Raw genomic sequence first — 22,182 nt, 5'->3', positions numbered from 1 at the left:
TTATTGAGCAAAAGTGTGAAGAGGAATTTTCACTTGTGAGACTCTTAACTATGTCTATTTCAGGCAGCTGAGCAAAGGGACTGAAAACTTCCTGATTGTGTGGGTGTGGGTCTGCTCTGGGACAGACAGGGGTGGGCCAGTCTGCTGGAGTTTGCCTCGCAGGTCAGACCCGGTAGGCAGTTCCTGCTTTTAGCACTTTCTTCCTTTTTTCTACTCCTGGGGTTACTGCTTCTCAAAGACACGTCAAGGTACTAGGGCGGGCAGGCGGTACAGTGGACCAGTGGGCGTCTGGATGTTTGTGATCTGTCACTTCCCCAGATAGAGATGTCTCCTGGAGGAGGCCTTCCTTTCATGCTGTTCCTGAGTGCACACCACAGTCTGGGCACCCTGAAGACTGTGCTTCAGGTGCATCTGAGCGACCTTTGCTGATGCTCCCACAACCAACACTTTACCTGCCAGGTGTGGTGGAGGGTTCATCAATGAATAGACATGTCCCTGCCTCAAAAAGAAAAAATCAATAGGTATCCAACTAGCTATAAAAGAAGACAGGCTGTGATAATACAGATAAAAAGGAAGTGCTCTGTTATAATTGGTGCTGTATTAGTTTCCTATTGTGGCCTCAAAACTTAGTGTCTTTAAACAACAGAAATTTATTCTCTCACAGGAAGCCAGGAATCTGAAATGAGTCTTAGGGACTGAAATCAAAGTATCGGAAGGGCTGTGTTTCCTCCAGAGGCTCTAGGAAGAATCTGCTCCTTGACTCTTCCTGTTTCTATGCTGACTCTGCCAGCATTCCCTTACTTGTGGCCTCATCATTCCAGTCCCAGCTGGTGTGGTTATATAGCCCTCCCCTCTTCTGTGAAATCTGCCTCTGCCGCCCGCCTACAAGGATACATGTAATTGCATGTAGGGCCCCCTGGGATAAGCTAGGACCCTATCTCAAGATTCTTAATGTAATCCTATCTGCAAAGTCCTTTTATTTCCATGTAAGGTAACATTCACAGGTTCCAGGGATTAGCACATGGATATCTTTTGGGGTGTCATTATTCAGCCCACCACAGGTACCACTCTTTATTCCACTCCCTCCCCCCAACCAAATGGTCTACAGCTGTGCTGTCCAATTTGGAAGCCACTAGTCACATGTGGCTAAGGTAAAATACATGCTAGATTTTGATAACTTACTACAAAAATGCAAAGCATCTCATTAATAATTGTTTATGTTGGTTATGTTGGTTACCTGTTGAACTAATATTTTGGATATTTAGGGTAAATGAACTCTATTATTAAAATTAGTGTCACCTGTTTGTTTTCACTTCTAAAAGCAACTATTAGAAAATTTAAAATTGCATTTGTGGCTTGCATTTGTGGTTTGTACTGTATTTCTATTGGACAGTGTTCTACACAATCTACAACAGCAATTTTCAAACTGCCGCACAGCAGAATCATGTGGGGAGTTTAAAAAAAAAACCAATGTGCACGCTGCACCCCAGACTTATTAAATCAGAAATCTCTAGGGAGAGAGGGCCAGGCATCAGCATGTTTTAAACACCCCAGGTCATTCCAGTATGTAACCAAGGCTGAGAATCCATGGAGTAGAGACCCGGAGGAGGGTTAATAGTGAAAATAGCACTAAAGGTCCAGGAATTACCACAAATGGGTATGCCCATTTCCTTTACAAATGACAGAAAATAGGGGCTCCTTGAAGTACCCTCTGCTTTCACTGAGATGCACACCTCCCCCACCCACAGAGCGCAGCTGTGAGCCTGGAGGTGTGGGAGGAGGACAGAGGAGCTGTTCCCTCCCCTGAGCCAGAAGACACTAGGGATCTCAACACTGGGGGTCAGGCTGGCTGGACCTCTCTTCCTTTCGCAGTTTCTGCCCTAGTACTTGGTAGAACAAAGTGCAATAAAACCTAGCAAGCTCCTAAATATTCCACTTGTGGGGCTGGATCAAGGCAAAGCACTTCCGCAGTGGCTTGCAGTGGAAACATGTTTTGGAGGCATCTAGCAGTAACATCCACCACCTCCAGAGGTTCCTCACCGGAGCTGGGATTCCCAGCTACTTCGTGGCTCCACACATGGCCGTGTTCTCTGGCTCTGGACTCAGAATTAGGGAGCAAAGCCAAGATCCGTTGCACTTCCACTGAGTTTTGAAGTGTTGTTTGGGAAAGTGGTTCTTGGTGGAACAAGATAGGAGGTTTCAATGGCTGCTTGTGTTACTTGACACAACACAGATACAGTGAGATGAGCCGCAGCCTTGTTCATGCAGTGCCATAACTCACTCTGGCATCATCAGAGAATAAACCTGTCACCTGAGTGCATTTTGTAGCCATTTGAGACGAGCTCATCAAAGCACCATATTACCCTACGTTTAAACAATTTTGAAAACTTTTCTAAACTGCAGATCACTCCTTTGACTTCTAAGATAGCAAATACCAAATAGTAATTAATATTTTAAAAGGAAGAGGCATTCCAAACCAGGGGGATAAAAAATTCTGAACAAAAGCCTCTAGCAAACTTGTTCCCTCCCTCCTTCTCTCCTTTCCTTATTGAGTGCGGACTCTAGGTAGGAAGCAGGCCTTGTCTTCACAGAATTTAGGGGCTAATAGAGGGAGAAGACGTCAAAGTAAATGGGAGAGAAAACATATAGGGTCTATGATTGAAGACAAGACCTCTCTTTCCCTTTTGTCCCTTTCTTCCTTTCTTTTTTTTGTTTTTGTAAAATTTTTTTGTTTGCGGTACGTGGGCCTCTCACTGTTGGCCTCTCCCGTTGCGGAGCACAGGCTCCGGACACGCAGGCTCAGCGGCCATGGCTCACGGGCCTAGCCGCTCCGCAGCATGTGGGATCTTCCCGGACCGGGGCACGAACCCGTGTCCCCTACAATGGCAGGCAGACTCTCAACCACTGCGCCACCAGGGAAGCCCCCTCTTCCTTTCTTTATTGCCGTGTGTGGTGTGTGTGTGTGTGTACACACGTATATGTGCTTATAGATGTATGTATCTGGTAACTTACAAAGATACATACAGAGCAAGGTAAAAAAGAAATGTGGAAATTTGGAGAAGGAAATTTGAAAGTAAAGACATGATGGAAGTCAGAATTAGTCAAAAACATTATACTCCTGAAGTCTTGTCTAAGTAACTGAATGTGGGCCACAAGTTTGGATCTGACTTCCCAGCACCCAGTGCAAAGAGGAATACACACCAGTTGCATAATTCAGTCTTTGGAAGATTAAAACTAATGAGTTGCCAAGAAACCTCATGGATTAGGGTGCAGTGTCATGACAAGGCATTGTGGGATATACTCAGCAATGTCCTCAAAAACATCTCCCATTGCACCGAGGAGTTCTGTAGGGCATGATGGGAGCCTGTAGGGTTTGGAGAAAACAGAAAAGATAGAATATTAAATTCTGGCTGGAGCTAAACTTTCTGCTAGGATTGAGCTGGGTTAGTCTGAGTCTCTACCTATAATTTTCTGTAGTTTGATATTCTATTTTAAATGCTGAGCTAGGGGTATGCACTGGAGGTTATGGGAGTGGAGAGGGGTACTCACTTCTGCCTCCACTGGAGAAGTGTGGGCTGATGCCAGAGACCTGGAGGAGATGTTGCCCATGGAAGGATACACTGTGAGTTGTCCAGGGGAAAAAGGCGGGGAAGGCATTGAGAGAACAGCGTCAGTGGGGCACAGAGGTATAGAAAGTGCCCATAGCTACGGGCAGCTTGGCACTGGATAAGTATGAAATATGAGGCAACGTAGGGTGGGGGGGAGGGCTGGAGAAGCAGGCAAGGGCAGACTGTGCCCGTCTTCTGTGCTCTGGTAAGGAATGTGGCTTTGCTCTGTGGAGATGCCACTGAAGAGATTTAGGCAGGGGAGTTGTATCTGCTATCGATAGCATTCATGCTGCACAATGAATCTCCCCCAAACTCGGTGGCCTAATAACAATCACACATTCCTGCACACAGATCTGAGTCTGTGAGGGGAGGGTGGCCGTGCTTCAGGGTGGCCCTCTGTGAGGCCCAGACTGAAGCCAAACAGCCACCCAAAGTTAGCTCTTTTCCCCGTGAAGTGTGGAAGTACAGGAGGGTGAGTTCTCACCAGAGAAGGGGTACACCCTCAGGTGCACCCACTCTCCAGTAGCAAAGCAAGTCCTGTGGCCAAGCACAATATCATCAAGAGAGGATAAACTCTGCCCCCCTCAGTGGGAGCTACTGCAAAGTTGCATGGCAGAGATGGTATGAATTATACAGGGAGGTTGTGAAGAATTATGGACAATGATTCAATCTACCTTAGGGGAGACGCAGCTGGACTTGACTTTTTAGGTAGTTCACTTGGGCAGTTCTGTGGAAACCAAATTCGAGACAGGTGATACTGAAGTCAGATGGACCCGTGAGGATGATCAGGTGAGACCTAGTGAGAATCTGGGTTGGACGATTCGTGAGCTGTGATGGAACAGTTAGTTCAAAACAACAAATGAGGTAAAACCATCAGGACCTAATGACTTAGAGTCATTTATGGCTGGTTTTGAGCTACCTCCATTTACTGTATACAGAGTCCACTGCTAAGGTTTGCATATGAAATTGTTAGTTGCCTATCCAATATTTGTTTTCTTATTTCTTATTAAAACAACTTTGATTTTACTCGTGGCATTGATATGGTTAACTTAAAAAAATTACCTAGCTTCACTTGAAGCTGCGAGGTGGTCAGATGGCAAACCCGGGCTATTAGGATATAAGTGAGGGTCATATTACCAGGTGAACTTGTGCCATTTGCTTCTACCTTCTTCCTGCCTCAAATGTAGATGGATGGCTGGAGCTCCATGTATAAGCAGACACCCACAGTTCAAACTCTTATTGTTCAAGGGTCAACAGTACTAGAGGATGCTGGGTGCGGGGGACCGTGGGTCAATGTGATGAGGCCATCTGTCTGCTAACTGGTACTTATTGAAGTTAGGCTTCTCCCTCCCAGAGAGATATATCATCCCTGATGATCGATCATCCTTGGATCTAAGGATCATCATCCTTGATGATCACATTTCAAAGGGATGGCTCCCAGGTCCTTGAGAAAGAATTCCTGGGTGGTAAAACTGGTGAGAAGCTGGGAGATGATCGACAGTTCAAGGGTGCAGAGAAAGAATTTACAATGGAAAGTTTTCTAAAGTAAATGTTCTACGTAAAGGGAGGTCAGGGACCTTTGGTCAGGAAGAAACCTGTCTGAAGTGTAGTCAAGCTGAGGGGAACTTGAAGGCCATCTAGGTCAGAGGGCAACACCACCTTGCAGGCTGTCCAGGAAGTCTGGTCTCAGAAGTCCTCAAGTGATCATTTCTTAACAGGTGGCAGCTTTATCAGGGGACACACACTGACCAGCTGGTAAGGGTCTCTGACTTAGATTCTCATCCTACTGGATGGAGATGACTACCTCTGCACTCCGGTTTTCTGAAGCCCCCTGGGGGCAAATCCCTGCAGTTTTCTGACCCTGTCTCCATCCTGGAGAGGAGAGAATTCACCTAAGTGACATGCCAGGACCAAATACATCCAATTCTTCAGGCAAAAAAACATGTTTTCAGCTAAGAGATGATTCCATGCGACTTCGTGTGAGAGTAGAACTGGGGAGGGGAAGGGACTCTTTTTTTTTTTTTTTTCCCGGTACGCGGGCCTCTCGCTGTTGTGGCCTCTCCCGTTGCGGAGCACAGGCTCCGGACGCGCAGGCTCAGCAGCCATGGCTCACGGGCCCAGCTGCTCCGCGGCATGTGGGATCCTCCCGGACCGGGGCACGAACCCGTGTCCCCTGCATCGGCAGGCGGACTCTCAACCGCTGCGCCACCAGGGAAGCCCAGGGGAAGGGACTCTTGTAGCCCAAAGTTAGTACTCAGGGACACAGAGTACCCTTTCCAGAAATTACCATCATAAACAGCCAAGGCAGTAGTAATACAGGGCAGCCTGCGGCACAGAGGAAAATGAAAATCTCCTTGGCTGGCATTTCAGCTTGTCTAAGGGGCCGTGCTTTGCTCAGAGGGGAGATGACTGTGCTGACCTTAAAATCCAGGTTTCGGGAAGCAAGAGATGAAGGTTTTTGTTTTTCCCTTAATTAAGGCTTTGGCGTTTTTCAAACAAAAATAGAAAAGATTCAGAACCTCCCCTTAAGCTTCGTTACAAAGTCGTTGAGTTTTAGAAAAGATAAAGGCCTTGGGTGAGGGTAGGGGTGGATGGTCCCTAAAGAGTATTGCCCAGAAGCCTCTTTTTCCCCTTCTTAGAGTATAGGGGTTTTCTTAAACGTTTCTTCCCCAAAGCCCTCCCCCGTTGCTTCTGCCATCGACCTCTTCTTCCATTCTCCAAAGTACAGTCAGACGGTTACCCTTCAGGTCCTGCTACGCATCTTTCCTGAACCTCAATTTCTCAAAATACCAGGTATCTTTCATTTTGCTCGCAGCTGTTTCCCCTGCCCGGTGACGAGCCTGGCGTGCAGGGGGCGGAGGGAGCTGCTTCTGCCACACGGTGGCGCGCGCGCGCCTCCCAAAGACCGAGTGTCACAGCTTCTTATACTTCTCCCCCTCCCACCCCCCACCCCCTACCCCGACCCCCGCCCGGGCGCTGAAGAAGCCGCGCCCACGGCCTTGCCCTGCGGGACAGCGCACAGCGCGCTTCGTGATCCCAGCGGGCGGGCGAGCGGCTGCAGCAGCTTGCAGCCCGCGTGGGAGGTGTGGCCGGCTGCGGGCTGCCCCGGCTTCAGGCTCCTCCTCTTGCCGGTTCAGCCTTTAAACGCCCGCCCCCCGCCCCCACCGCTCGGCGCTGCAAATCCTAGGCTTCCCCTAGCAGCCTGGGAGCGGTAGCGGGCGCAGCAAAGGCGGCAGGAGGAGCGCAGCCGGCCGGCCGCGCCAGTCCCTCGGGCAGCGGCGGCGGCGGCGCTGGATTAGCTCCCGAGGTGCCGCGGAGCCCGGCGCTCCCCGGCGGGGCTAGGAGAGGAGAGAAGCGGGGGCTGCAGCTGGGCAAGGGGGAGGAAAGTGAGCGTGTGTGAGTGCGTGTGTGCCAGAGTGTGGGGGGCGACAGGCTCGAATTAGGGCGGCAGAGAGGGCAGGGGAACCGGGGTGCGGTCCCCTAGGGTCTCCCGCGGCGGCGCCAGCTTCACGGCGCCCCTCACCATGGACTTGCGCGGAGTTGGGATGTGTCTTGGCCGCAGCGCGCGGGTGGCTGCCCGGCCCTGGGGGTGCGCGGGCGCGCGCACAGGGATGGCGAGGTAGGATGGCGGTCCAGCGCGACCCCTGCCGCCCCAACCCAGTGGCCCCCGGGCGGTGCAGCTGACTCGTTGGAGCGCACTGGGGTGTGGGCGGAGGCGGCCCAGCCGTGCCCGCGCCTTCGGGAGTTGCTTTGCCTCTTCCACCCACTCGCACCTGCCGTCTCGCGGATACCATGTCGAAGGCGGCCGGAGGCTCATCGGCGGCGGCTGCGGCGGCGGAAAGTTGTCCCCCAACCTCTGCCAGCCCGTCTGCGGCCACTGCCGTGGAGGACCTGTCCAAAGTGTCGGACGAGGAGCTGCTGCAGTGGAGCAAGGAGGAGCTGATCCGCTGCCTGCGGCGCGCGGAGGCGGAGAAGGTGAGCGCGATGCTGGACCACAGCAACCTCATCCGCGAGGTCAACCGCCGCCTGCAGCTGCACCTCGGCGAGATCCGCGGGCTCAAGGTGAGCGCCGGGCTCGGCGGGGCGGGGAGCCGGGCGCCCTGGGGAGGTGGGACCAGGCAAACTTTCCCCCCTTCCGTCAACAGGTTATTCCCCCCCCCCATTCTCCCTGTCAGCATCCCCTGCTCCCCTTTCCCAGCCCTTTGGAAACTTTTCCAAACTTTGTAGACGTTTGGTTCCCTCCTCTTCCCCCTATGGGGCGCACTAGCGTCGAGCTCGTGGTCCTCCGTGGCCGGAGGAGCGGGCGCCAAGGATGCTGAAAGGCTGGGAGGGGAGCGATGGGTACGCGGAAGCTTTAATTTTCCAGGAAGCCGGGAAAATCAGTGCTTTGGGGAGCCGGGTTACGGCCAGGCAGGGGAAAAAACGAGCGAAGGAGCGAGTCCAGAGCATCTTTGCCCTTGGGGATCCGTGATACGATATGGCTGCTCTGGCGCCACGACTTCTCCGTGGGGCAGAGGGTGAGGAAAGGGCGCCGATGCAGGGAAGTGGTGCTGGCGGGGCGCCCAGGGTGAAGCCGCGGCGCCACCCTCGTAACTTGGCTATGTCGCATGGTGCAGAGGAGCTTACCTCTTCTTTCACATTCTGTTTTCTACCTGCTCCGATGCTTTCCTTTTCCTCGAGTTCGGCTGGCGTCGTCTGGCGTCGTCTGGGGTGGCCTGACCGTCCCATTTACCCCCAATTTGATTATAATTTCGTCTAGCTGGGAGGGGAAGGACAGAGGGTCTCAGTTTAGGAAGCACAGGGTTTTGAAAGTGTACCTTAAGTGTCATCCAGTCATGCTTTCCTTTGGAGCCAATCCTCCCTCTTTGCTCTTAGGGGGAAAAAAAGAACAAAAGAAAAACAAAACAATAAAACCCCAACCCCCCACCAACTTTCTTTTCCCCTTGGAGTGTTCTGAGTGTGCCAGCAATGTGCCAGCCCGGCTGGCTGCAGCAGATGGGTGGAGGGGAACCGCCCTGCGCGAGTGTACCGCAAAACTTCCTCTCCTCACCGCTTGCACTGGTGCCTCCTGGTATGCCTTCCTCTCATTGTTCTTTTTTTGTTTATAGGAAGCCAGACACAAACGAAATCGCTGCAGGGACCTCGGGGAGCAAATTCCCGCAGGCACATGCTGTTCTTGTCCCCTTTCCACTCCCACCCCACTTCTCAGGCAGTAGACACTTTCTTAATTGCCTCAGCGGCTCCAGCCCTTGGATTCAGGGGCAAAGGGGAGTGGGAGGGGGAGAACTGCTAGATGCTCACCTGGGTGCTGGGCCCAGTGCAGGTGGAGAAGGCCCTCCCCTGAGGCTCCAGTTGACTGTCATATATAGTCCCTAGAGCAGATGCAGTTAGGAGGATCTCTTAGAAAAATCCCAAGCCTTACTCTCTCCTTTGGCTTAATTCGTTACTAACAGACTATTAAGTACCAGACTCTTGGATTAGAGGCAGGACCGTGTAGGGGGAAGATCATCTCAGAGGTGGGTCTGCATCTAGAATCCTCATTTGGCCAGGAGGGTGAGCCTGGGTAATTTCTCAGAGCCTTATTTTACTCATCAATAAAATGCAAATCATAATAACCACCTCCTAGGGGGGTGTGACAATAAATTATAATTTAGGTGAAGGTTTAATTCTGGACTTGACTGCAAAAAATGGTAGTTATTGTCTCCAGGAGATGATGCGTAAGTGTACGTAAAGCCATGCATCTCCTGGATCTGGGTTTCCGTGGCAAAGCTGGACACAAATATAGTTCGTAACCCTCCAATTTAATCTTCTTTCATGGCTTGAACTATACTGCAACTTGGAAGAGTTTGTAATTAATTTCCTAGAGATTTTGATAGTATGGAGCATTGACATAAGAGCTTAGAAATACTTGGAAGTTCTTTTAGGTTGTGTGGATTGCCTGTGGGGGTCTGTGTGTGAGTGGTGTGGGGGAGGGGAGGACCGGGTCTTCATTCCAGTAACCTCATTTAGGGAAGTACCTATCAGGCCAGTTAAGAGTGGTTACACCTCAAGTAAGAGTCTCCTTGTGGTCTAGATTCGTGACCTGGCATTAAAAGACTTTCCAGTCCACTTCCTTATCAAGTTCAGAAATGATGGGGGTTGGTTACTTTCTGATGCAGCCCCTTCTCCTCATTCCCATCATCCTGGGGCAGCCACATGGTGGCCCCTCCTAAGCCTCTGGCCAACTCTGAGGGGCAAGCCTTCTTCCTTCCCTTCCACATATCGGCTCAGAGCTTCCCTAGACACCATAGTGATCCATAAATGTGGTTGACTGAATAAGTGATAGTACATTTCACTTTATTTTTTTATTAATTTTTATTAGGGTATAGTTGCTTTACAATGTTGTGTTAGTTTCTACTGCACAGCCAAATGGATCAGCCATACGTGTACATATATTCCCTCCCTTTTGGATTTCCCTCCCATTTAGGACACCACAGTGAATTAAGTAGAGTTTCCTCTATACAGTATGTTCCCATCAGTTGTCTGTTTTATACATAGTATCAGTAGTGAGACTTAGAGAACAAATGTATGGATACCAAGGGGGAAAAGGAAAGGGGTGGGAGGAAATGGGAGATAACGATAGTACATTTAAAATTTATTTTCATTTAATTGGAAGGAAGGGATTTTCTTTCTTTCTTTCTTTTTTTTTTTTTTTTTTTTGCCTCTGTTGGTTTGGGACTCTCAGCTGAAGACTGTAAATTTAGGGTAATTAAGGCCATAACACTTTTCTTTCTTATGCCTCTTTCTGTGAGCTGCCTTTGAAATTGCATCTAAATATTTTCAAGGCTTCTAGGTGGTACTGTGGCTGTGGACACTGGGGAATGGGAGCATCGTTCTTTTCCTTTGAGGGGCCTGTGACTCTGTCCCAGCACTGGCTGACTTGTTTGTGTTTAAACATTTAGGAGGTAGTGCAGGGTGGGAAAAAGAAAGGTTTTGGAGTCTGACAATTTGGGTAGCTTGGGCAAATAACCTTTTTGAGCCTCCGTTTTCTCATCTGCTAAATGGGGATATTATTTCCACTTGAGGTGTGAAGATTAAATGATACATAGATAAAGAAACCCCAGTGAGGTTAAATAGCTTTCTTAAGGTCACACAGATATGAAATGTTCCAAATAAGCTGATTTTCTTTTCTTTTGGCTAGTTGACATTCTCTGGTTAGAATGTGTCATCCTAAAAGGGGTTGGAGAGAGGAGATTCCGGTTAGGGTGCTGCTGTTGAAAGGGATGGATTCCTGAGAACCATGTTCGTGCACTTCTGAGCATATACCAACACTCAGACTGCTCTGGCCTGGAATTTTCTGGGGGCGGGGGCGGGAATTGGGGGCAATTCAATCTCTATAGATTTTTTATCTGCAGCACATTAATTTTCTTCCTCACTCGCCAACACACCAATTCCCCATCCTGCAATGATGGAAACGTAACAAATTGAAACAATTCTTTAACCACAGTTATAGTACTTGAGAACCTTATGTATGAAATTTGGGATGATATGAATTTCCGGTGATTATGGATTTAATCTTTTAAAAGCCCCCTTTAGACAGATGGGCAACATCTAGTAGCCTGCTGCAATGTTAAAAAAGACACTGTTTTGAAAAAGACGGCCCAAGTCCTAAAGTGATAGATTTGAAAACACTAGCTCACAAGGTTATTATCAAGCTGGTTGCTTAGCTGTTCATTAGAAGGCAGAGGAAATAGCTCATAATTGGAGAGTAAATAATATTTGCAAGAATAATAACGGAAAAAAAGGAACTGTGATAAAACTGAATGGGCTAATACACGCCCCTTCTACCCCAACTAGAGTTCTGAGAAGTACAGTTGACACTTGAAAACACAGGTTTGAACTGCACAGGTCCACTTTTACAGGGATATTTTCACTACTAAATACTGCAGTGCTACTATCCGCTGGTGGTTGAATCCATGATTGTGGATCTGGTGTACGGAGGTCCGACTATAAGTTACATGGCTTTTCAACTTGGCCAAGTGTCAGCACCACTAATCCCCAGTTTGCTCAGGGGTCAACTGTATATATTTCACTCCATTTGGGAAGGAGCCCATGGTGGCACAAGTCCTATTTACTTCCCAGTTCTGGAGAAAACAGGAATAGTTGTAGGATACTCAAAGGGGGGAATATTTTCACATGGAAATTCAGTTAGATGAAGAAGAACATGACGAACTTTCTATGAAATGGGAGGATTCAGCTAAATGTGGAAGAATTTTTGAAGCTGAGAATGATTTTTCTTTTAACATCTTTCTTTTTTTTTATTTTTGCGGTACGCGGGCCTCTCACTGTTGTGGCCTCTCCCGTTGCGGAGCACAGGCTCCGGACGCGCAGGCTCAGCGGCCATGGCTCATGGACCCAGCCGCTCTGCGGCGTGTGGGATTTTCCCGGACCGAGGCACAAACCCGTGTCCCCGGCATCGGCAGGCGGACTCTCAACCGCTGCGCCACCAGGGAAGCCCTAACATCTTTATTGGAGTATAATTGCTTTACAATGGTGTGTTAGTTTCTGCATTATAACAAAGTGAATCAGCTCTATGTATACATATATCCCCATATCCCCTCTCTCTTGTGTCTCCCTCGCACCCTCCCTGTGGCACCCCTCTAGGTGGTCACAAAGCACCAAGCTGATCTCCCTGTGCTATGCAGCTGCTTCCCACTAGCTATCTGTTTTACATTTGGTAAGTGTATATATGTCCATGCCACTCTCTCACTTTGTCCCAGCTTACCCTTCCCCCTCCCCGTGTCCTCAAGTCCATTCTCTACATCTGCGTCTTTATTCCTGTCCTGCCCTTAGTTTCTTCAGAACCATTGTTTTTAAAATTCCATATATAAGTGTTAGCATACGGTATTTTTCTCTTTCTGACTTACTTCACTCTGTATGATGGATTCTAGGTCCATCCACCTCACTACAAATAACAATTTCATTTCTTTTTATGGCTGAGTAATATCCCATTGTATATATGCCACATCTTCTTTACCCATTCATCTGTCGATGGGCACTTAGGTTGCTTCCATATCTTGGCTATTGTAAACAGTGCTGCAGTGAACATTGTGGCACATGACTCTTTTTGAATTATGGTTTTCTCAGGGTATATGCCCAGTAGTGGGATTGCTGGGTCATATGGTAGTTCCATTTTTAGTGTTTTAAGGAACCACCATACTGTTCTCCCTAGTGGCTGTATCAATTTACATCCCCACCAACAGTGCAAGAGGGTTCCCTTTTCTCCACACCCTCTCCAGCATTTATTGGTGTAGATTTTTTGATGATGGCCATTCTGACCAGTGTGAGGTGATACCACATTGTAGTTTTGATTTGCATTTCTCTAATGATTAGTGATGTTGAGCATCCTTTCATGTGTTTGTCGGCAGTCTGTATGTCTTCTTTGAAGAAATGTCTGGTTAGGTCTCCTGCCCATTTTTGGATTGGGTTGTTTGTTTTTTTGATACTGAGCTGCATGAGCTGTGAAGCTGAGAATGATTCATTTTGTTTAGCATTATTTTCTCGGAATATCTACAGCTTCTGATTTCCCATAAAGCACCAGTGTCAAGGAACAATTTATTCTCTTATTACTACAGACTCCAACACAGCAGGGCTAGCTGAAAACAACAATAAGAAATCTTTTCTCAGTGGCTAGAGCTGTATCCTGTTTTGGCCATAGGCCTAGCGCTTTAAAGGGCTGGTCAGTCCATAAACACATATTAAGCATTCATTGTATGCAACACACCAAGTCAAGTGTGTCAGTTATGCAAAGAAAGACATTGGAATGTCTGCCCTCCAGAAGCTAAGGTAATCTACACTAGAAAAGAAAGAAAGAAAAAAAAAGATGCCCAATGAGTGCTCTAAGGAGTGTGTCTTACAGGCATTGAGCAGTGAATGGGATACTTTAGTCATTCATTCAGGCCTGGCGCTGCTGCACACCAGATGCTGTTCTAGGGCTGGTGGAGTCTTATCAGAGCAATCTGTCCTCTTAGGTAAGTCTATAGAAGGCAGAAGATAGTATTTTCTAGTTGGAAAGTTAGACCTAATCAGGGTTCATAATTAGCTGGTTCACAATTAGAGGGAGCTAAAGGTAGAAAGGCAGGAAGAAAGCCTTGTAGGCCTGGCCCAAGGGTTTATTCATTTTCCTTGGCAAAGGGGAGGCAATGGGGGTTTAGGGGCAGGAGAGACACTACCTGCAGGGAGAGTTTTTGACGATCAGTCTGGCCAGAGAGAGCTTGGATTGGAGTGAGCAAGGGAAGTTAGGGGCTGGGGTAGACCAAGGCAGGGAGGCCCGCTCGAGGCTTTTGGAAACAGCCGGGCCTGAGGTCAGAGAGTGGCACTGAGAAGCAAAAGGACTAGATGGGCATTAGACACAAGGATTGGTGATGCTAAGAGTTAGAATTGAGTTGAAAACTAAGCTGCACAGAGCCTCTTTCTCCTCAGGCCTTGAGAATCACTCCCACGTTAGGCCTCATGACTGCCAGGAGATTCCAGCTTGGCAGATTCCAGGTTGGCAGCTGTTTTATGGTTTATTTCCTAGTCAATATCAGGGGGAAGTGTTGGAATCAACCTGAGTTTGGGAGAATCAATTCCCCTCTCTGAGTACCTCTAGGTCTGGATTGGATGACAGTCACAAGATCAGAGATTTTCAGGCTTTGTGGAGTAAGGGAAATCTTAGGTAGCTGTCCCCTTTTCACCCCCCACCAAACTATGGTGCTTCAAGAAACAGCTCCCCCCTTTACTATATGTGTGAATGGAGACTAAGTGGGGATTTCACAGTTAATTCTGAATTCCTTGGTTTCAGGTTTCTACAGTAGGGGTGCTGTGTTCTGGGTGCACAGCGGTGAACAGAAGAGACGGGTCTCCATTCTCATGACTCTGGTCTAGTGAGGATGGGGACTTGACTCATAGTCAGACTCAACCATATGTGATTAGAAGTTGTAATGCAACAGAGGGGAAGTTGAAGGGCTCCTCGCAGAGCATAGAAGGGGACGTCCTTTAGATTAGTGGTCAGGGATGGCTTCTATGGGGAAGTGCCATAAAGTGAGAAACAAATATTGTGTAGAGGCTGGGGGAAGCTTTCCGAGTGAAAGAGGGGAAGGGCTTGTCCCTTGGGCCCTGAGACCAGGCCAGCATGGGTGGGGCTCTGTGCATGATGGGGAGGGATGGTCTCACCTTGTCCACTGCCACCATGGGTAGCAGCCACCATCATCTCCCTCTACCTGGACTAACCTTGTAGCCTCCTACCTGGTCTTCCAGCTTCCACCTTATCCTGTCTCTCTCTCTTCCAGTCACCCGCCTCCTTCCATCCCCCAGCCGTCTATTTTCTGCACAGAATGATGTTGCAGAATGAATCACATCATGTCTAGTCCTCTATCCTCAGCTTGCCAACAGTCCAAAGTCTTCCTGTGGCTGGCAAGGCCTTCATGTGGCTGATGAGGCCCACATTATCTACCTAGCCCTGCTGCCCACCCACCTGCACCTCACCTCCCAGACCTCCTTCCCAGCTCTGCCCACCCTCCCCACCCTTGCTCACTCCGCTTTAGGCCCACTGGCCTTGCTGCAGCTTGAGCCACATTTGTCTTGGGGCTTTTACACTTGCCTTTCGCTCTGCCTGGCATCATCTTCCAGCAAATGTTTGCGCCTTTATTTCACCCAGGTCTTTGCTCAAATGTTTTCTTTCTCTGCAGAGGTGCCTTCTCTTAAAAGATAGTATTTTTAAGCCTGCTTTAGTCTTTCTCCCAGCACTTTTCACTGTATGACATTATGTTGTACACTTGCTTTTTTGTTAGTCTTCCCCACCAGAATGAAAGCCATAGGATGGCAAGGGCTTTGCTGCGTCCTCTGATCTGTCCCTAGCACCTGGACAGGTACCTGGCACATAATAGATGCTTACTAAATATTCATGAATGAATCACCGTTCATGCTGGAGAAGTAGGCCAGTTAAGAGGATTGGGGGCCTTTGGAGACTTAAAGGATTTTGTACTTTATCCTAAGGGCAGTGAGACCCTTTTAAGGTTTGAAGCATGGGAGTGACAAGGTAAATTTCGGAGGTAGAGTTCAGGAGACGTGTTTGGCTCAGAACTGGGAGGTAAGGGAGAAGGAGGTGCCAGGCATAACCACAGGTCCTTATAAAGGGCGACAGGATGGGTGGAGGTGGCATTTGCTGAGAGGTGCGATTTGGGGGGAGGGGGGGAGTTTGAATATCACACAAGAACCTGAGTTCCAGGTGAGCTGCCTGGGAGCCGTGCAGGGAGGATGGCAAGTAGGGTTGGATGGGCAGGACTGAAACGCCACCAGAGGACAGTTTGCTGCTCGCTCATGCGGGGGTTGGGGCTGCTTCTCCGGGTCGTGGGCTGAACACCTAGGCGGTGTTTGTCCTTTGCGCTGACGAAAGGCCTGTTGCCTCAGAGCTTGTTAAGCCTTTCACAGATCACAAGCAGCCATCTTTCTTCCTTGAAGGTGGGGCAGGGAGCCTACTGATTTCCTGTTAATGAACTGGCTGCTCCCTAAAGACTGACTGGATGACCTTGGACAAGTGAAGCTTTGCGAGGTCCCGTTTCCCTGTCTGTAAAAGAACCATAATATCCCCTGAGGGTTTGGTGAGAAGTAGATGAGATAATACAAGTAAAGCATGGGGCAGGGAGCAGAATCAATACCCATTATTGTTATTTTTTTGGACAGCTACACATCTGTAGCTTCCTCTCACCTTCTCCCTCCCTCCCCTATCATCACAGAGAATTCACCCATTCCAGGCTCCCTGGCTCCCAGAAGTCTGAGCCTGGTGTCGCCTCCCACGCATACCTGGCTTGAATGGCTGTGTGTCTCTTTTCAGGATATTAACCAGAAACTCCAGGAGGACAACCAGGAACTGAGGGACCTCTGCTGTTTCCTGGATGACGACCGGCAGAAGGGCAAGAGGGTGTCCCGGGAGTGGCAGAGACTGGGCCGCTACACGGCGGGGGTGATGCACAAGGAAGTGGCCTTATACCTGCAGAAGCTGAAGGAGCTGGAGGTGAAGCAGGAGGAGGTGGTGAAGGAGAACATGGAGCTCAAGGAGCTCTGCGTGCTGCTGGACGAGGAGAAGGGCGCGGGCTGCGCGGGCAGCCGCTGCTCCATCGACAGCCAGGCCAGCCTCTGCCAGCTTGCCGCCACCACGGCGCCCTACGTGCGGGACGTGGGCGACGGCAGCAGCACTTCCAGTACAGGCAGCACCGACAGCCCGGACCACAAGCATCACGCGAGCGGCGGCAGCCCAGAGCACCTGCAGAAGCCCCGGGCCGAGGGCAGCCCGGAGCACTCCAAGCACAGGAGCGCCAGCCCTGAGCATCTGCAGAAGCCCAAGGCCTCCGCGACCCCAGATCACCCCAAAGCCCTCAAAGGACCCAGCCCCGAGCACCACAAACCCTTGTGCAAGGGCAGCCCCGAACAGCAAAGGCACCCGCACGCGGGGAGCAGCCCCGAAACGCTGCCCAAGCACGTGCTGAGCGGGAGCCCGGAGCACTTACAGAAGCACAGGCCCGGGGGCAGCCCTGAGCACGCCAGGCACAGCGGAGGGAGCCCTGAGCATCTTCAGAAACACGCCGTCGGTGGGAGCCTGGAGCAACTACCCAGAGCCCGGGGCACCAGCCCGGAGCACCTCAAACAGCATTACGGGGGGAGCCCCGATCACAAACACGTGGGCGGAGGCAGCGGCGGCGGCGGTGGCGGCGGCGGCGGCGGCGGCAGCGGCGGTGGCAGCAGGGAGGGCACCCTCCGAAGGCAGGCGCAAGAGGATCTGTCACCCCATCACCGGAATGTCTACAGTGGCATGAACGGTGGGTCAGTACGTGCTGGGGAACCGCGTTGCTGGGGCCACTGGGTAGAGAGTTATGAATGATGCAAGGCTTTGCGGCCATGTTAGAAGCTGCAGGCGCTAGTGCGGAGGCGGGTTGGGGAGAGGAACACACGTTTGCCCCCAAATCATTATGTGTTTTTCTCCCCCTCCATTTGTTCTATTTTATGCAGTTACCAGGTGGCCTGGAGAATATTGGGGAGGAGGGGGCAGGGGAAGGAGAGGAACGATAATTCCGTGGGACCCTGAGTAGTCAGGGTGAGATTTGTGGACATTGAAGATAAAAACAGAACCAATCTAAGATTTCTCTATCTTGAACATTTTCCTGCTTGTGTGCACTTTCCTACAAGGGCTCTCTTGGAACAGGTGACCAAAGGTTTTTGAGTCCAGCTAACAGCTTATGTGCAGAAAGAAATGAGTATTTATTATGAAAAAGAATAACATTAAAAAAGAACTAGGGTGTCCTTAAACAGGCTTGACGCTGGGTTGTCTGAATGCCTGTAAATAAGCCTTACTTTTCCTTGAGGATGTTCTCCATTGTGTTGGGGGCCTTAGCATGACTCTGTGACTTTCCTTTGCATCTGAAATGCATCAGATGATTTCTTTCCCTTTTCTTAAATATCTTTATTGGAGTATAATTGCTTTACAATGGTGTGTTAGTTTCTGCATTATAACAAAGTGAATCAGCTATACATATACATATATCCCCATATCCCCTCCCTCTTGCGTCTCCCTCCCACCCTCCCTATCCCACCCCTCTAGGTGGTCACAAAGCACCGAGCTGATCTCCCTGTGCTATGTAGCTGCTTCCCACTAGCCATCTATTTTACATTTGGTAGTGGATATATGTCAATGCTTGAGTAGCATGCCTTCCTACATGGTGAGTCATCTTTCTGGTTGTTTAAATATTCCCCTTTAAATGTACAGATGTGTTTGGACACTCCTTTGGTTTCCAAAGTGCAACATCCACTGCATTGGCTGAGGCAGCTCTAAACCGTTTGGAAGAGGTTTACTTTTTTGCATCTTTGTTATGAAACCACTTGAAACTCAAGAGAGGAAAAAAAAAAACTTAAAAGAATTGTGAGGGTCTTTTTTTATGTCATCTGTGGCCGAGTTAGAACTAAAATGATTGGTTTTATGAAGTGGGGTTTCTGCATCCAAAATATCTGGGGTTTTTCACTTTATTTGAAAGCTGCTCCGGAGGCTTTGTGCAGTCAGCTCTGAGCAGTGCTGGAGGCCGCCAATTTTAGCAGTGACACGAAGGGGTAAATTTTCAATATTGTAGTTGGGGATTTACCTGTTGGATTCCATTTCATCCTCATCCTTTTCTCGTAGTGCTGAAAATTGACTCCTGAAGCTTGGCTTCTAATACGTCCAATGTTTTAAGCACAGATGGAACTAGAAAGAATGGGAAAGATCGGACGCTGTTGCTTTCTCTGTTACGTGCTGGGAGGTGAAAACTGGGAGAAGCCGATTCACCTGTTGTGTTGAAGCCACCGGGCTGGCTGGGGCTTTTACTTTGTTGATTGCACCCTTCCCTCACTCTTTCCAGGAGATGCTGCCCTGATTGCTGTGGGCAGCCTCGGCCGTGCAGTTCTCACAAGAGATGAAAGTCATTAAAAAAGATATTTTGGTTGTGTTACTATCACAAGATGTGTCATCGGCCATGAAACTTGTCTTCAGGGGGTAATGTGTTAACAGGAAGGTAAAGTTAATGACTTTTCCACTTCTTGATTGCTTTTTAATGAGCATGAGAAGTAAATGTGCACTATTTTGAGGAAACTTTTTATCTTGAACCAAAATAAAGATTACTTAAGGGCAGGTGGTTCACTTACAGAACGGTTCTTCTCCTTACAAAAAGGCTTACTTAAATAAAGAACTTCTCTAATTTAATGTGTGATTTAACTTATAAGAAGGGATTTTAGGTGCAATTTTTAAGCAACTCTTTGTGTAAAGTAAGGCCTGTCTCTAGATAGGGATGGCGTTAATCATTGAATCTTATTGCCTGAGTTCAGATAAATTTCATGGTCAGGCAAATGGTTTTTTTAAATTTAACAATTTTATTCGGTTAAAATTTGATGTAACATAGATGCATTGTTTAGAATGACACTGTAGTTTAATTCTTGTGTTTACTTCAGGTTTTCTCATTCTTAAGTGACAGATCTTCTGACAGTGGATATCCTCACCAAAGTGTATTTGTAGTCCATTTGCATTGCATTTTTATTTCAGTAATTAATTGGAAAATGAAGAGGCACGATGAGATGTTTATGGATCATCAGCCTATAAACTTGGGCACTGGTAGCTTGTATTTCTCCTGCTGTTACAAATTAATTTTTGATATGGATAGTGAGACATGATTTTTTCATATTTTTAAATCCCCACACACTTTGGTTGAATTATTGTCTTATAAACAGATAGGAACCAGCAGCAAGGTAAATCTCAAACTGCAAATTTGCTGAGTCATTTACAGAATCCTTCTGTGTGGGGTTGGTGTGAGAGGTGAGTGTTTTGGATGAGCCCTTGAATGTTTCTGCATTAACAAAAAGCAGGTGAAAGTTGTGAGGGGCTGTCTTGTGCATTTTGGGAGGTGTAGCAGCATCCCGGGCTCTACCCATAAGCAACCCCCAGTTGTGACAATTAAAAATGTCTCCAGATGCTACCAAATGTTCCTGGGGTAGGGAGTGGGCAAAATTGACTCTGATTCAAAATCACTGCTCTAGAGCAGTGTTTTTCAGTTTGGCTGCAGGCTAAAATCACTGGGCTGACTTTGAAAAAACACTGGTGCCTGGATCCCACACTCAGATGCACATTGAATTGGTCTGGCACTGGGCCTGGGCACGTTGTAAAAAGAACCCTTCAGGTGATTCTAATGAGCAGACCAGGTGGAAACCATTGGCCGAGGTGCGTGATTGTTGGATAAGATGGGCTGGTGTGAGTGAAGCTCTCAAACACCCAAGCTTCCTCCGAAGAAGAAAGTTCTTCCTCTCCTTTGCTGAACTCCAGGACTGAGAAGGACTGACGCCAGCAGGTACTGGAAAACGTCACCCCTCTCAACCCCAGACCAAGGCTATCTGATAATGTACTTCTTCAGGGGTATGGATTGAAAATTTGAGTTTTTGGTGGGTGGCATTATTAGGTTAATTCGGGGAAACTCTGGCATATGAGTCATTTAAGACGACCTTTTCAAGCCTTCACATACCGCTGGACAAAGAAGCACTAGGGGTTTGTAACCTATTTCCAGTGGATGTTTTTGGTGAATGTAGATCACGCGGCACCTGCAATCCTAACGAATATTTCCCACAAGAGAACCTGCATTTCAAATCTCTCAGTTTATAGGTTTTACCTTGAGTTTTAAGACGGCTTGTTATTCTCTGTTAATGAGTAAACGAAAGACACTGATAACACAAAAATGGCCTTGTCTGCTAGGGGTGAGATAACCTATGTGTGGAAGAGCCCAGCAGAGTTTCTCTGAAGCAAGGCTGTCTGTGAATTAAGTAGTGGTGCACTACGGCATGAGTGATTGCGCTCATAAATCTTTTACTTTGCTTAGAGAAAAGTCAGACCATCACTTATGAATGAATTTGGACAATAGAAATTGAATGTCTCTTGGGAGAAAAATGTCAGCAGTTAACAGTTATGGAAATACTACAGAACTGATTTTAACTGAGGTCCTCTGAGTGTATTTTCTGTTGTGTGTGCTGACACGTAGATGGTTAAAGAACTAGACAGTAGTTTTTGGTCTTCAAGCTTCAGTATGGTAATTTGGTAGCCTTATATTCACTTTGATAGGACATCAATTTTAAGACGTTTTGGAAAAAATCGATTGTACTATACCTGTTTGTGCAAAGCATGTTGCATTCGTCGTAAGAATACATTTTGATTTAAAGACATAGAATGCTTAATGTTGAAAATATAGTTTGAGATATTGCAAAATATCTGAGAGGTGAACTATTATTGCAAAACCTAGATGGCTTAGAAAGGTAATTTCTAGTAGAATGTAAGGTTTTCAACTGCACTGGTAATAATAGTACAAAGCTATAAACATTCTTTAAATCTAGGGGACAACGTTAATCGTCTAAGGAGATTATCGCTATCATCTATATGCTGTGTGTGTGTATATATATATTTCAGTAACTTTAATATTGCATGCGAACAATGCCAACTATTCAGTTGATTCTGTTTCGCAAACAAATCTTCAAGTGCCTTGGAATTCAGTCACATAAGCCAGTTGATGCTGTGAAGCCAGAGGAATCCCATTCCGCTAATTATGGTTGTGCCCTTTAGACCCAGTTGAAATCAATTAAACATTTGTATTTGGGGATCCATTGCAGCGTTTCAGAAGATACACATAATAGAAAAAATACCATTGAGTTAGTAATGCCTTTATCTTTTCAACTGAAATAATTCAGAAAAAACCTAACTTAGAACAGAATTAGGGTGAGTATTCCATTTCGTCAGATAACTCATTTTCACAAGTGTCAAGTGAGTTCAGAAGCGGTGATTTGCTCTAAGCCTCTACGTTTACTCATAGTAATGATAGATTATTCTGGAGGCATCAGTGTAGTCAAGCTCCACTGCTCAGAAATAAGAACGTGAAGCCAAACTTTGCAAAAGCTTGAAAAAAAAGTTTTACTTGCATAGCACCATTGGGCCAGTGTGTTGCAGTTTATGGCCCTAGGCTCTAAAATTTCTCATTTTAGCCACTTCTGATGTTGAGAAACT

The 22,182-nt window shown here is 47.9% G+C and overlaps 1 protein-coding gene across 3 annotated transcripts in view; it reads left to right on the top strand.

The window, feature by feature from the left end:
- The first annotated feature begins 6,698 nt into the window (after positions 1-6,698).
- Positions 6,699-22,182, top strand: part of CCDC85A (coiled-coil domain containing 85A) — a 204,531-nt gene continuing 189,047 nt past the window's right edge. The window contains exons 1-2 of one of the 3 annotated variants that reach the window (XM_022597156.3): positions 6,699-7,670; positions 16,462-17,443. In XM_022597156.3, coding sequence (XP_022452864.1) covers positions 7,401-7,670; positions 16,462-17,443 — 1,252 coding nt within the window. In that variant the 5' untranslated portion in view covers positions 6,699-7,400. The remainder of the gene's footprint in view (positions 7,671-16,461; positions 17,444-22,182) is intronic. The other 2 variants (XM_022597161.3, XM_022597162.3) reach the window with 2 other exon arrangements.

This window comes from Delphinapterus leucas, chromosome 13 (assembly GCF_059928025.1).
Source record: "Delphinapterus leucas isolate spDelLeu-1000000601 "Yukka" chromosome 13, BTC_Dleu_Yukka2, whole genome shotgun sequence".
Lineage (NCBI taxonomy): Eukaryota > Metazoa > Chordata > Mammalia > Artiodactyla > Monodontidae > Delphinapterus > Delphinapterus leucas.
The sequence above is the reverse complement of the archived record's forward strand: the minus strand, read 5'-3'. Positions and strand labels throughout refer to the sequence as shown.